We start from the raw sequence: 16413 nt of genomic DNA, 5'->3' as shown, positions 1-16413 counted from the left end.
TAACAGGCCAGCATATTGTAAAAAGCTTGATGAAATTTTATAGCGAAAGTGGAATTGATCTTAGTTCTTGTAGAGGCCAGTGTCACGATGGTACACCAAACATGCAATCTGTAAAAAAAGGTGCTGCCGGCTATATTTTAAAAGGATCACCAAATGCTGTTGTAACAAATTGTAGCTCACATAATTTGAATCTTTCAATTGCTGCAACATCAAAAATACCAATCATTGATAACATTTTGGAGGTATACAGAAATATATCAATTTATTTCAATACTTCTCCGAAAAGAGAGTGCTTGCTGGAGCATGTTGCAGAAATCCGTTGTAAATCAGCTGAAAGAAAATAGATTTTGATAGGGATGCGCAAAACAAGATGATCAGAAAGAGATCCCGCATATGAACACGTTTATTTAGGTATATCATTTATTGCAGAGGCATTAGAGATTATTTTAGGAATACTCTTTAATATAGAACAGTTAAATATAGAGTTTAGTATGGATTAGGACGCACAAGGAAAAAGAGAGGTCAACTCACTCCCTAATGCACTCACTACTTTAGAATTCATAATTGAAATTATAACTTTGCATCGCTTACTTCATCCATTGTTGTATATAACAGAGAGGTTACAAGGCCACACAACTGATTCATAAGTAACATTCAAGTAACAATCGACGATTTGAACCATCTACAGAAAAATGTAGAAAAATAAACTTACGCAATTTACCAACAAGCTACTTGTATGGCAAGTAAACTTTTTGTAGAACCAACGATTCCCAGAATCACTATGAGACAGGCCTACAGAAATGAAGTATCTGCTGAGAGTTCCCATGAATATTTTAAGCCAGCATTGATTTTACCTTTTTTCAACACCATCATTTCAGAAATCAAAATACGATTCCAAAAGAAAAAATGCATCGCTGCAAAGGTTTTAAGTTTGGTTCCCTCAATATATTGCAGTGAGGAGATAACTGCTTTCCAAGAGTTAGTTAAAATGTATATAGGTGATCTTCCAAACTCAGAAGCTGTAGATCATAATCTACAGTTTCTCAGTTTGGAATTTCATGAAGAAAATGGTCTGTTATTAAACCTGAAGATACGCCCAACAATTAGCTAAAGCCATTAAAATCTGCAACGAAAATCAATATCCTAATCTCTTTGAGCTTCAAATGATCGGATGTACACTACCCGTAACGTCCGCAGAATATGAACGCATCATTTCAGCAATGCGAAGATTGAGAACATGGTTGAGAGCCAGTTTAACTGCAGATAGACTCGGTTCATTAGCCATCATGAATATCCACTACAATGAAATTGTTGATTATAAACAATTATGAACAAGTCTTAAAATAATTTTTTACTATGCATCCTAGAAAACTGTATGAAAAAAGTTTAGTTTTTGAATAAAAACTTGAACCATATATCAAAGTATTATTAATCTTTGTATTGCTACTCATTTTCTAACGAGGAGTTTGCTTATACGCCTATGCAATATAATATTCGAAAAAATATTCGGCGACCAGCAAATCGTTTATGTATACATTGTTTACACAAATATAGCTATGTTTCACAAAAATTTTATTAAGTAAATTTAGTAAGATATTCGTTTGGTGATTTAAAACTACCTTATTTTTCAAAAACAACACCCTAAAAAATTTCACGGTACGGCCCTGAAATATATATATATATATATATATATATATATATATATATATATATATATATATATATTATATATATATATATATATATATATATATATATATATATATATATATATATATATATGTATAGTAAAATATTTTATTACTTAGTAAAAAATTGCTTACCTTACTGACAAGTAAAATATTAATAAAAGCAACTTTTTTTGCTTAAAAAAAAATGATTATTTGCAGTGTATACACAATATAAGGAATAACTTCCCCAACATGAGCAAAAATATTTTGTTTAAAGAAAGAGATATGTTTATATCTATACAAACAAATATACTTTTTTTGATGATTTATATACACAATTTTCTATATTATATATATACATACACACTAATACTTAAAAGTTATGTAGTTTAAGACTATGTGAAAATGTTTTATCAAGTCTGCAGGGATGCATTTGTAATCAAAAAAAATATTGCAGCAAATTTAGCCCAATCTTGTAGTCTTTTGGATAATCTTTTCTAATTTGGATAAATCAAAATCCATTAAATAAAACAATGCTAAATAAGTAAGAATGGCTTCTTGTGCAATTTTTACATTCCAGTTAATGTTTGCTGAACAATAACTGGAACGTTTCTATCTCTTCTGCTACATCATTCGTCGCCATGCTATCATAATAAAATATGCAGCAATAAGTTAGTTACTTTAGTATAGCCTATTAGTTACTCTAATGAAAATTGATTGATTAAAACAGTTAAATAAAAACATAGTTGATTTGAAAAAATTGAAAAAGATTTTATAAACTTATTTTGCTAGCTAGCCGGAGTACTTTTTAGTGATAATTAAATAATTAAACTTCTAAGAAAAATGACAAAATAGCGTTAGGGTAATCGATTCAAAACAATCTTTATAATTCTCTCTGAAAAAAGGGAGAGTTTTTTTAAAATTTGTTTCCCTAACCTTATTTTTGAAACTAATTGCCTGATTTATCTTTAGATAGTGTACCGTGCTAATAAAAATATAAATCTAAAAAACTTACCTCAAGGACAAAGAGTGAGCAACAACTCTCTTACAACGTAGGCAAAGGACTAATACGTTTATATCCAGGTTTGATAGTATATATCGCTGTACATTACACTCTGCTAGTAGTATTACATAAAAAATACTTTTAACCTGCAACATAGGTTAATGTCAAAAAAACTTCTGTAAGTAAAATTTTATTCAAAGTGTTCTACATTTAAGTAAGAAAATATCATTATGGAAACCCTTTTTAACTTAATGCCAATCCACATGAAAAAATTAAAAAGAAAACAGAATTTCTCACAAGAATCAAGCAAAGTTTTTATAATTATTTATAAACTTACATAATTTTGGCAATTTTGGAGGCTATAGATTTTTCCGAGAAATTCAATATTAAATCATAGTATCAATTGTTTTTTTTTTTAAAACCTTTTACCGAATCACTCATAAAACTCTTAGGCTCAAGACCTTCATGTAGTTCCAATATCCATCTCATTTCTTCTATTATCTATTAAAAAAGATGGAATTGTTATAAAAATTATTTTCAGCTCTCGGAACTTGAATCGGCTTTCGACAATGCATACCTAAAAGTGCTAGAAGTCAGCAACTATTTGCCGACCTCTTTCCTCGATAAAGAAAAAAGAAAGATTTTTGCCTAAAACATTTTAAGGGAATCAATTTATTGCTGACCGTAATTAGCATATTGAAGTTTGGAACTAAAAATTTAAAATAATCTTAAGGAGCAAGTAAAAAAATTGGTATCCTTAGGCTTAAAAGAGACTTATTAAAAAGAAATTTGGCAAATAAAATTTTATAATTACTTATAAGGTATGACTTCCATCTATTATTTTTAATTTTAATTAAAGAAAAGAAAATAACATACATGAGATATTTCTGCGTCTGACAATAACGGATATGTTATGACTGGTAACTTTGATATTCAATAAATTCCTACGTATTTGGCCTTCCTCCACATTTATTTAAAATAATTGCATTCATATTGTATATGGTGTCTCTGATTATTCTATGTACCAGTTCTTCTGGTATCAAACCGTTTTTTGAACGCAATATTTTTATTATTGTTTGTGTTTGCATCACTGTCTGTGTAAATTACTAACTCAGGTGATTAAAAGTCTTGTTAGAAATATTTTATTTGAAAACTTCATAGGTATTTGAACATCAAAAATTGGTTTCGAAATTGTAACATATATGTTTGTAGAATTAAAAGTTGCAACTAAGTACATTGCCATTGCATAATTTTTTTTAGAACTGCTTGCACACTCCAAAGTTGGACTTGCAAAGGCTTTCGCTGATTTGCAATTCTAAAAAACATATAGAATCAAATTGTTAACATACAAAAATATTATTACAGTGAGATAATTGAAACAAAACTTTTTTATGTTTATTATAAATAGTAATATAATATTTGTTTTAGTGCATTTACTTAATAGTACTATAATCATGTAAGTAAATAATACTTATATATACTTTATAGTCAGAAATAAATTATACAAACTTTCGCACCTTTAGATATATATCTTCGTACCTTTACCAGGAAATGTATCTGCCAAGCTTACTAACGTAACTCTAGAAGCTCAGAGCGATTGCCAGTAAACCCGTCTTCAATAATTAATGAGACTCATGTCTTATGCTTTCCAGAATTTTACTAATGAAAGTTTCTGAGTGTTTTTTTTTTTACGTTTAAAAATATTGCTGCATCAGGGTCTTCCTACTCAATTTTTTTCAAATATATTTTTAAACTGCTACATTTATATATATATATATATATATATATATATATATATATATATATATATATATATATATATATATATATATATATATATATATATATATATATATAAATATTTATATAAATTAGTAAAAACACTTAACTATTTTTTGATTACTTCAACACTGTGTTTCACCATCAGTAGGTTTATCAGGAAGATTGTCTAAACATAAAAAAATTTTCAAATTATAGAAAAATTATTTCACAGGAAGCTGGGAATTGTTATAATTAATTATGTAATAACTGTAGTATTTTGCAACCAATTAGATAATTAAAATATCATGAAAAGATATCTTTAGAATTAGGATAAGTTTGGACTGGTCATTTGTTTTCATAACTTTTTAAAAGGAACTTATTTTCATGTCTGTATTTAGAAATTAATTCTGATTTTTTATATATTTATATATATATATATATATATATATATTTATATATATATATATATATATATATAAATATATATATATATATGTATATATATATAAATATATATATATATATATATATATATATATATATATATATATATATATATATATATATATATATATATATGTATATACATATATATATATATATATATATATATATATATATATATATATATATATATATATATATATATATATATATATATATACACTAATATATATATAAAATGAGTAATTCGATTCTTATTTTGAATATATAAATTTGCAAACTAATTATAAATCTAAATAACAAATATTGAATTTAACTGTTGAATTGGTTATAAAAACAACCACGCACACGTCATTAGCGTTTTTTGTCGATTTAGAATGTAAGTTATACTGTTTTTTGAGAAGAGAGAATACTTTTTGAGAAGAGAGCCATACTTTTAATCGGAATAAAATACAATACTCCTTAAAAAAGCACGCTTCGCTTTTTTTTTTCTATTTTTTGCAAATTTTGGAGATGTTTTGCGAAAAATGTTCCTTATGTGCAGTATTTAAGGTATTTTGAAAAAATCAAACATGTTCCAAAGTACCTTACATCATTTGTAAATACGCAGTTTTCAAGTGGTCTTTAAAAATAAATCATTAACACTTAAGAAATAAAAAGGTTTTTATTGTTGATTTTGTAGCAAATGTGTTTTTGCCTATCATGATTCAATATTACTTATCAAATCAAAAAAAAAAAAAAATTATTTTTGTTCGTGATTTTTTTCTTCGCTAAAAAGGAAAGACTATCATATAATCTTCTTTTGGTTAGACTAGTGGAGCTTTTTCCAGAAATCTGGAAAGCAGAAAAAATTTTGTCAACTGATATTAATCTGTTCTGCTTTTCCTTTTCGTTGTTGTAACAATGAATATATTACTGCATTATGACGACGGCTCATTCCGAATGGTCATTGATAAAAATAAGGCCATTGACATATTTTTCGAAAATTTTAAACAAAGACTGTGTATGCCAGTATTTCGGTAGAAGTGAAAGTCAGTCTTTTATTCTTTCTTTAGTTAGACCACTAAAACTAAATATAAGGTAAGAAAACTCATCCACCAAAGGAGCTAAGCTTGGTGGATTTTTCTCAGAACTAGCATTTTTTTTCTGATGTCTTTTCTGATGTCTTTCTTTTTTTTTTTTTTTTTAATTTGTAAAGTACTCAGTCTAAGGCATTTTAAATGAAAGAATTGCAGCAGCAATTTTTTGTTTTTCATGTGAAGGCTAATCCTCATCCAATAGATCTAGTGGAATCATAGTTGAGTCCAAGTACCGAGTTTGCTTGAAAAACGAATGAAGCATAGCATCAACTTCTTTTGGATTCCAACAAATGTTTTTAAGTTGAAGCATCTAATGGATAGCTTTAATATTTAAGTTGGGGGCCTTTGGCATATTACTCGATTCTAAATACCTTTAGGCATAAAAACAGACCACAAACTCTGCGATAAGCTTGATTTCTTCTTTGAGATCGTTGTTTTTTTGAACAAAATCAAGTTGCTTGCATTTGCACCAAAACGAAGACCTTCTACTTTTGATTCAAGTGTATATTCTTTTAGTAGATTTACAATACTTGTATATTGATCCTCAACTGAAAAGGAAGTTAAAGAAGGAACACCTTATAGGTAAGTCTCACAAGAACTGCCAGCCTGTCAATCTTGAACTTTTTTCGTGCATCAATTTTATAAAGAGTTTTTTTATCAAAATTTATAACACATGGATAAGGAGAAGCTTCTATTGCATTTCTTACACCCTCTTTTGCTAAGTTTCACATATTTTCATTTCCTAATTTCATTTTTCGAAAGGCTGTTGATTTACTGCAAAGTATATCTCTAAGTTCAACACCACCTTCAGTTAAAATTGTCACTTTTTACAAAACATTTAGCGAAAAATCACTTAACGTAGCCATTAGGGCAACATTCCCGGCATACATATCTCTTGGAATTTCTGCAGTTAGTGAACAATTAGATTGAGATGGTTCTTTTAGATAATAGTTACTAGGCTCAAAATCAGTATCATAAGATGATTCAGAAATCAACTCAGAATTGATTTTCATAATTAGATTTTGCTGATCGCGCATCCTTCATTCTATCTTTCTTTCTAGTACTCTTTGCTGTCTACTAGCATGAAATACTATAAACTATAACAAAATGTTTTACAAGAAAAATATCACTTAATACTTTTAATTGTAAAGTTTTACCTTTCTACTAAATTTCTTATCCTCTGTCCCTAGAATAAACTTTTTTTCTTCTTCGCTATCTTCCAAAACATCAAGTCTTCAAGCTTATCTTTGTCAGATCTTTTTTGTCGGTTCTTATAATGTTTTTTAAATCTGGCTTGCTTACCCAAAAAAAATTTTTAATAAATTCTTGTAGTTTTTCTATTTTGTTAAATCTTAAGGAGAGCCTCCTTTTTTCGTTTGTTTTTTTTTAAATTAGAATACTGCTTGTCAAGTATTTGAATAGTTGAGTGTCACTAACATTTTCAAACCCTGCTTTTATCTAGGGTTTCTTAATCTTAGCTAAAACACAGTTAAAATTGAAATTTTCACATCTTTCAAAATTTTTACGAAGCGAGGACGTAACCAAACTAATTTTTTTGGTGGTTTTAGGCAGTATAGATTGCAGTTATGCTAAATGTTGTTGAATATCAATGCCTGTTGGAATTTGATTATCTAAATACATATTTGTTTTTGTTCATGATATTTTATTGAGATGATTTAGATCACTCTTTCTGCCTTAAATATATAATATACATTTAATTGCTCATGTATCTTACAAATAAGAAATTACCTGTAACTTCTAGTTTAGCTGCTTTAATAATACACAATTTCTTTTTTTATTAGATCTCAACTAAAATATTATAAAAGCCTGAAAAATGCTTAATGTATTATTTAAGAATTTGCAATATTATGCATAGTTTTATTTTACTTATTAAATGATATATATAACACATAATATCTTATTTTGTGTTTCATATTGCCAATTATAAAACTACAAATATTGTAGTTAAAAGTTAAGAACATATTTTTTTAGTAATGATATTAAACATACATAAAATGAGTAATTCTATTCTTATTTTGAATATATGCAATCTATATTATGAATCTAAATAACAAAGATTGAATTTAATTGTTGAATAGGTTATAAAAATAACGCCGCACCACTTATTAAACGTATTTTATCCGATTTAAAATGTTAAACTATTTTTTTAGAAGAAAGAAAAAAACCATAATTTTTAATCAAAAATAAAAATATTTATCTAAACCCTAACAAAAAATTTATTATAAATATTTATGCTGGCCTTGCTCTAAAAAACAAAATTTAACTTTTAATCGAAACACAATTAAAATTTCAGTTGCACAAAAAATATTGAAAAAATTATAAAAGGTCACAAAATGTTATTTGTTAAAAGGCTAAGTCTGACACAAAAGATACCCATAAATAAAAAATGACAGAAAAATGTAATAGTTAACAAAAAAAACAATTGTTCAATGAGTGAAAACTTTTATCAAAAATTTAGGTATAAAAATGCGTTATTTCTTCGAAGAATGTACTCGATAAACATTGTTTTGGCTTACTTAAGGTGAATAAAAAAATGTTTTGCCAATGATAATCAATCCTTTAAAAGTTAAAAGCATTCAAAAGACACCATGCTGTTTAAATACTAATGGGAATTAAAAGATAAAAATATTGGCGATTTTATACTGAATTGGTCCATCATTTAAACAGCACCTGCATATAAAAATATTTCTAAAAAGTGTGTGTACTATGCCTACAAAAAAAATGTACTATGCCTACAAAAATATTTAAAATAGTTACACACGCAAACCAACGAATGTTTATTAAACAAAATATCGTAATTGGTTTCTAAATGCAGGTGCGAAAATAAGTTTCTCCTTAAAAACTATAAAAATAAGTGAGCTCAAATAATATTTAAATTAAATATTTTTAAAATATTTAATATAAAAAAACAAAAGTTATCAATTTTAAAGCACACCTTTTATAACAGAGTTAACATATTCCACGAGTAGTAAAAAAAGTACGTAGTAAAAAAAAAATATATACGTAGTAAAAACGTTGTAAAAAAAAAAAAAAATATATATATATATATATATATATATATATATATATATATATATATATATATATATATATATATGTATGGATGTACGTAGGTATGTAGGCATATAGGTATTAGGGTAGGCTGAATAATGAAAATTTCAGCTAATCAAAAAGTGTCCCCTTTTAATATCTGGCTTTTGATTTGTAAGACACATTTTTGATTAAAAAAATCAGTGGTTACCAGTTGTTTGCCACTTTAAGTCACAAAATGTAAAATTTTTGACATTTTTATGGCTTAAAAATGCAAAAATAATCATAAATGCATTATGAAATAGGCATTAATACCGAAAATTACACAATTAAAAACCAAAACTTGAAATTATAAATGTAGATTATACATTTTCAAAACACTTTTTTCTAAAATTTACGAAGTTACTGCAAAAATTCTAAATTTTTTATTGTTTTTTAGAAAATCTTTTCAATTGTAATGTTGTATATAAAACACAAAAATATTTATGATATTATAATTTAAAAATAACTTTTTGATGTGAACTTTTTTATTATTTTCAAGGACCAAATTATGTTTCAAGAACTCCTTCTTTGCAATCGGGTCCTATGAAAGACGCTAAAGTTTATTTAAATTGTTTTACATGCCTTCAAGGACTTTTAAATAGATGAACGCTTAACGCTTTGTTTAAAAGCCAAGTTGTTAATTAAACAAAACCTTTTTATCAAACTCATGATAAATAAACTTAAGCGAAATCTTTACACGAAAAAAAAAGTCAATCACAGAAAAAAATCAAAACAAAACTGAAGGTGAAACAAAAAGAGTTATAATTTCTGACAAAAATGAGAATTTTAAATTCTTAAAAGATTAGTGAAAACTAAGTGTAGGGAATAGAGACCACACGTAATCTCTAGTTTGATCTATAAATGATTTACAGTTTGACAAACATGTAGAAAATTCGTTTTACTTTACAGTATTTATTCTTGCAAACTACATATCACTTTTTAACAAAAGTATGATTTTTGACGTCTAAGTTTTATTAATAATAAATTTTTATTAAAAAGCGCTCACTTATCAAAATTGACATCTTAAAACAGATAAGCTATTTCTGATTAACTAAAATTTATTAATTTTAACAAAAAGCTTGAGTTTTATGGATAATTGCAATTTTTTTAAAAGCAGTTAGAAAAGCGAATATATCGGAAAAACATCAGTTTATTTTTTTAAATTATTCAGAAAAGCTAAAAGTTGAAGCTCGCATTGGTTTTTATATATTCGCGGCGCCTCAGATCTATAACAATGCGTTAAACGTCTATCTATTTATTCGTCTTTCATGTCTTTATTTTATCCTAAGTTTTTTCAATAAACTCAAGTATTCTTTCTTCTTTAATCAGTCTCAAAACTAGTGGAATTGTGTGTCATTGGGAAATCGGAATCATTTTATCATAACATATACATTTGTAATTATTCTTGGGCTTTGGTAACATTCTTACATCTTCATTCATCGAGGAATAAATACTTTCACTAACATTGCCTTTGCGATCTTTGTTACTTTTAACCGTTTTCCCTATAAAATAATCTTTTTTGTCATGAAAGTTTTCTTTAAGGTGTTTTAAATGCAAAATTTTTTAAGCTGCTTTTCTTCTGACCTCTTCACCCAGGCGAACATTCTAATGAGAGCATTCTCATCAAAATAACTGTTGTTATCTATAACTTTATAACAAATGTTCGTAGCATTTGAATCAGGAAATTTATTGTTTTTTTTTAATCAAATTAAACATATCTATTGCCATCGAAGCCTAAAACTGTGATATTTTTGAACAGGACTTTTTCTTCTTTCTACCCTTATGCTCTCAATTTTTCTCTTTCTTTCATAAATTATTTCTGAGATATATATTTTTTTTAGAACATTTATATTTATAATAATTAGAACTAAATGATTGTATATAGGTATTTAGTAGTAATTTGTATGATAAAAACACTTAACTGTCAACAACATTCTGCATTTTGTCTTTGCTGATAGCTCCAAAATTTGCCAAAAACGGCTTTTAATAGGAATTCAGTTTGAATATATCTCAATGTTTAATGAAGCATAGATTTAAAAGATTGCTGTTTTATTTTTTTAACTTTTGTAACTTTTAATGACAAAACTAAATATAGAAAACTTAAAAAAAAAACAAGAAATAATCTAACTGTCACGCATTTCTGAAGCATTTGTTGCTTTGTTGGATTTTTCTCAGAATACGATTTTTCTACTATAATGAGGATTTGTATTATTGCTAATTGAAAATGACTCGGCATTTTAGCATCTGATTTCTCCATTTCTCCATAAACTTGTTCAGTGTGTTAACTTTCTTTAAATTAAGACTTTCTTAGAGCTTTGAAGTGCAGCACTCGTGTTCTTCTTTGATTCTGAAATAAAAAAATTCTAAAAACTTTTTCATCTGTCATTTTTTATTAGAAACTTCATTTCTTCGATTTTTGCTAATTTTATGTGATCTTTTTGATGCACCCCAAATCATTGATTTTCCACTTCTATAAATCCTGCTACATCTGTTTTATACTTTTATCTTTTTTTCCTAATGTCATAGCTCTCAAATTTATAAAGATTTTCAATATAACTGCTGAGCTCTGTTTCAACTCTAATGACAAATAATCGATAAACATAATAATTTATCCAAATATTGAATAGTTCTTCACTAACTTCTCAATGACTATTGAATTTTCTATAGTCTTTAAAGTAAGATCATCTTTCAAACACCTGCTTTATAGTGGAAAGGTTTTAAAAAGGATATTTGGATATTATATTATATCTAAAAAGGATACACAAAGATTTTAAAAGTGTTAATCACTCATCCACAATATATTTCTTTGAGTTATTTGCTGTTTTTCTTTTTGACGTCTTGATGATATTTATTTAATCATGTATCTTAAAAAGCAACCAAGTTGATAATAAATGAGTCATCTGTTTGAAGAAAGTTCTACTTGCTTTTAGTTTTCCGTAAATAACTTTTTAAATTTATATGTTTCAAGAAAACGTCATGAAAAATTGTTTAACATTAAGTTCTGCAAAGTTTTGTGTAAAATTTATTCAAACTATTAAATTATGTACAAATATAAACCTTTTTATAAAAAAAGTTAAAGATATTTACAATAAGAGATTTCCCTATTTTTTAGGTCTTTTATAAAACTTCCCTTCCACTGGGTTGGCTTACACTCATAATCACATGGTTTTTTTATATAAATCTTCATAAATCTTTATGTAGTATCAAAATTCAAGTAATAAGAAGGAACATTTTATGTTTTTTATTTTCAGCTCATTATATATATATATATATATATATATATATATATATATATATATATATATATATATATATATATATATATATATATATATATATATATATATATATATATATATATATATATATATATATATATCTATATATATATATATATATATATATATATATATATATATATATATATATATATATATATATATATATATATATATATATATATATATATATATATATTTATATACACAGGATTTTAAAAAAAGAATAAAAGATTAAATGAATTTTCTTGATGGTACCTTATTTGGCATAAGTTTCATACTTTTATTAAAGTTTCATGCCGTTTTTAGCACTCATCAGCCATATATTTAAATCAAGAAAAACCGTTTAAAAATACAGTTACAAAAAATACAATTACAAAGAAACACAATTACAAAAAAATACAACGTTAAAAAATTAAAAAAAAGTAATGGAATTAGTTCTGACCTCAATAAATAATAACAATATAAACAATATACAAAAAATATCCTTATCATTCGCCAGTGTTAAATTGGGAAAGAAAGAATCTATTTCACTGTCTGCAGTTAGAAACAATCTCATTCCGTTTATTCAATAGATTAATATTTTTATAGTTTAGGATTTCATATTTTTGGTGAGACATAATTTACAAGATTTATATGATTTACATCGCCTGAGAATTTTATACTTAACTGAAGAAACTAAATTTTACACTTAACTTTTAAATTAGCTTTTAACTTTCATACTTGCTTTGAGAGCTTCGAATATAATTGTATTTAAAGAACTAAAAAGATTTAATTTGATTAATCTATCTTAATTTAAAAGGAGTCTCGCTTATACAAATGTAGGATTTTTTATAAGAAGAGGTTCACGATTAGTGGAAGTTACAGTTGCTTGATATACAATGTTGCTTATTAACCCTTTAAAAGTCCCGTGTTTTTTTTTTTTTTTTTTTTGGTCGCTTTAAGTCTAGCTTTTTTTTTTGAATTGCTCTCTAAATGCCCCGTGTTTTTAAAATAATTGTGTTTTTTTACTAATAGAATTAGAAAAGTTTTTTACTATTTTTAACATTGTTTAACACTATAAAATGTTAATATTCAAGTTTAAGAATACTTAAATTATATAACACAACAACAAAATTTTAAAAAAGTTTTCACTAATATTCACTAATATATGTATGATAATATTCACTTATATTCACTAATATACAAATGATAATTGGAAAAGCACGGATTTGCACAAAGTCCTACATCACATTCTATACATTTATATCTTGAATTTTTTTGAATTTTTTATTTGCAAAATACCGCATTTTAAGTACTAATCTTTTATTATCATTTTCAATAATTATTCATTAAATATATATTTTCATTATTGATTCATCAAATGTATAATTCTCTACCTTTTCGTGAGTAATTATTTAATTTTTGATAGTTAATTTTGCACTCAAAGAACTTCCTCATTTGCCATATTTCATATTAAATTTAACACGTTTAAAAGTGAGTTATTGAAACAAAAACTTAGTAACTATGTAGTAATAAATTTTGTGACATGTAGAATTAAAAATGCTGATGAACAAGAAGGAAATAAAAGGAGATGCATAAAACCGAAATATTACAACATGGACATTTGGAAACCACTTTAAGTTTGCGTAACAATACGGCATAGACCGTTAACGGGTCAAACATCTATTGAACAACGGACAGAGATTTTTATTAGAGCAGTTACAAGTCTCTTAATAAGGGTTTGTAGGGTTGCTTAAAATGTATTTGTTGTGCAAATTTATAACAGACTTTATACTTGGCAAACAACTGTAGCTAACTTTGACTTTGTTATTATTGGAAAATTGTTTGTGAGTTAGCTTCAAAAAACACATAACCATGTTGGTGCAAACATTTTTACTTAGTGGAAGGTTATACCAAATGATGTTGTGTGCACAATTCCGTATTTGAGTTGATATTCCTGTTGAGTTAAACCGTGACATTGTCACGGTTTAACTCAACATCTTGTTTTAAAATTTGGAAGTTTGGAAAAAATATTTTTACCTGCCCAGAAATCTCTGCACCGACGAACGCTCCCATAGAAATATCAAATAAATCTCTTGATTGCTTTATCCAAACCTAATTATTATTAAGAAGCAAAGACTTTTTTCCATGAATAGTAAAATGTTCTCTTTATTTAATGTTAGGTATTGTTAAGCAAAATTGATCGATTTTTCTAGAAGCGTTTTGCTGATAGAAGGGTAGAAGTCGATAATATCAAAAATTGAAAACTTATAAAGGTGTTTTCCTTTCATGGTCTTAAACTAATTGAAAACATTTCGAATGCTTTTGTATTGATTTATTTGTAGCATATTATTTAAGTCTGTGTTAACTTTAAAAAGAATATCTTTACTAGTTCAACCAAACTTGTTTTTAGCAGGGTTCAGTAAACGAACAGTCAGGTTGTTTTTAAAATTATCTTTATGGTCTTTTAAAGCATTAAAACAAATGGAAGCTGTATTTGTATATATTTCTGTCAATTTTATAAAAAGCTTCATGACTTTTTAAAATGCGTTTACCTTCTATGTTTAGTTTATTAATTATTTTTAAGTTAGATAATTTGTAGTTTAAACTGATGAGATTTCTTAACAAGTGGTTGTAATCATTTTTTTTGTAAATTGTAAATTGTAAAGATTGGATGTTTTATCAGCATACATAAAAGTTAAATTAGATTTCCGAATATTGTTTATATCTTGATTTAGTTTATTTTGGAAACTGCTGCGTACTTTTTGAAATTTAATGTGCTTTACAAGATAAAGTTGGTCATTCTCGAAAGCTAGCGTTTCTATAACTTGTTGTGGATTAGTTGTTTTTAATCCGTAGATATAATGAAAATTGTTTTTACCATTGGAACTTTTGTTTAAAAAGAAAAACGCTTTCCAACGCATTTTTTTAATTAATGTGTCAGTTTTATCCAATAGTTCGATTTTAAAGTCCTTAATCAATGGCATCGGAATGTTCTTGACTGAATATCCAAAGTGTATTTTTCCCAGTTACATATGAGAATCAAGTAGAGTGCTTAACATATGGATCAAAAATATTGCTGTTTTGATTATATAACAATCAACTCTTTTTCAACTTTAGAGTGATCAACATAAAGTGAAACAATGACAAAATATTTTGATAAATAAAAAAAAAGGTTAGATGAAAATAAACAACTTTTTGATGGTACTTAAAGTTTCGTGCCATTTTCGGCACTCATCAGCCATATATCTAAATCAAGAAAAAACGGTTTAAAAATATAATTAAAAAACGGTTACAAAACTCAAAATAAACAATGAAATGAGTTCTGACGTCAATCAATAATAATGATAATATGGAAAAACATCTTTATTAATCGTCAGTGTCGAATTGGGAATAAAAAAATCTCTTTCTTTGCCTGCACTTAGAAACAATCTCACTCCTTTTATTCAAAAGATTAGTAATTTTATAATTTTTGCTTTTTGATAATGATCAGGTTTTGATAAAGCAATCGAGTGGTTTATTTGATGTTTCCATGGGAGCGTTCAACGTGCGGAGATTTGTGAGCTGGTAGAAATGTTTCTTCTTTTTCAAATTTGAAAATTTTATAACAAGTTTGAGGTTGGTTTATACCATGACGATGGCTTTGCATTTTTTAGTAATAAAGGCGGCCCTTATTTGAAAAAAATTAAAAAAGCACATTGTCGAAATACTTAAATGCAATGGCTTGCAGATTTCTTTGCACTGCAACATGAAAATTGGTAGCTGTCTCAACCTAACTCTATATCTTAGTGACTTCACTCTTAAAGCTTATTTCAGACCTGTATATACATTAGATTATATCCATGTCGATGCAAATTACCCGCCAACTATACTAAAACTAATATCACGCTCGGTTCAACTGAGATTGTCTGCTAATTCTTCAAAAAATAAATATTAAAACATGCAAGGAGCGCTGCTACATTGACTGCTAAATAGGTAGAACATGCGAAATGTTTTTTAGATTGAGTGATGTAAGTCTGTTTTTTTTATTTTAAGTCAATACATTGGATATGATGAGTTATTGGTGGACGAATGGGAGATATATCCTGAAGATATTATTATGG

At 26.3% G+C, this 16413-nt stretch overlaps 1 protein-coding gene across 1 annotated transcript in view; it reads left to right on the top strand.

The window, feature by feature from the left end:
• Positions 1 to 16413, top strand: part of LOC136085710 (uncharacterized) — a 174700-nt gene that overhangs the window by 141896 nt on the left and 16391 nt on the right. Inside the window, exon 19 of the mRNA XM_065807029.1 lies at positions 16346 to 16413. This exon is cut by the window's right edge and continues 150 nt beyond it. Coding sequence (XP_065663101.1) covers positions 16346 to 16413 — 68 coding nt within the window. The remainder of the gene's footprint in view (positions 1 to 16345) is intronic.

The sequence above is a fragment of the Hydra vulgaris genome, chromosome 10 (assembly GCF_038396675.1).
Source record: "Hydra vulgaris chromosome 10, alternate assembly HydraT2T_AEP".
Classification (NCBI taxonomy): Eukaryota; Metazoa; Cnidaria; class Hydrozoa; order Anthoathecata; family Hydridae; genus Hydra; species Hydra vulgaris.
The sequence above is the reverse complement of the archived record's forward strand: the minus strand, read 5'-3'. Positions and strand labels throughout refer to the sequence as shown.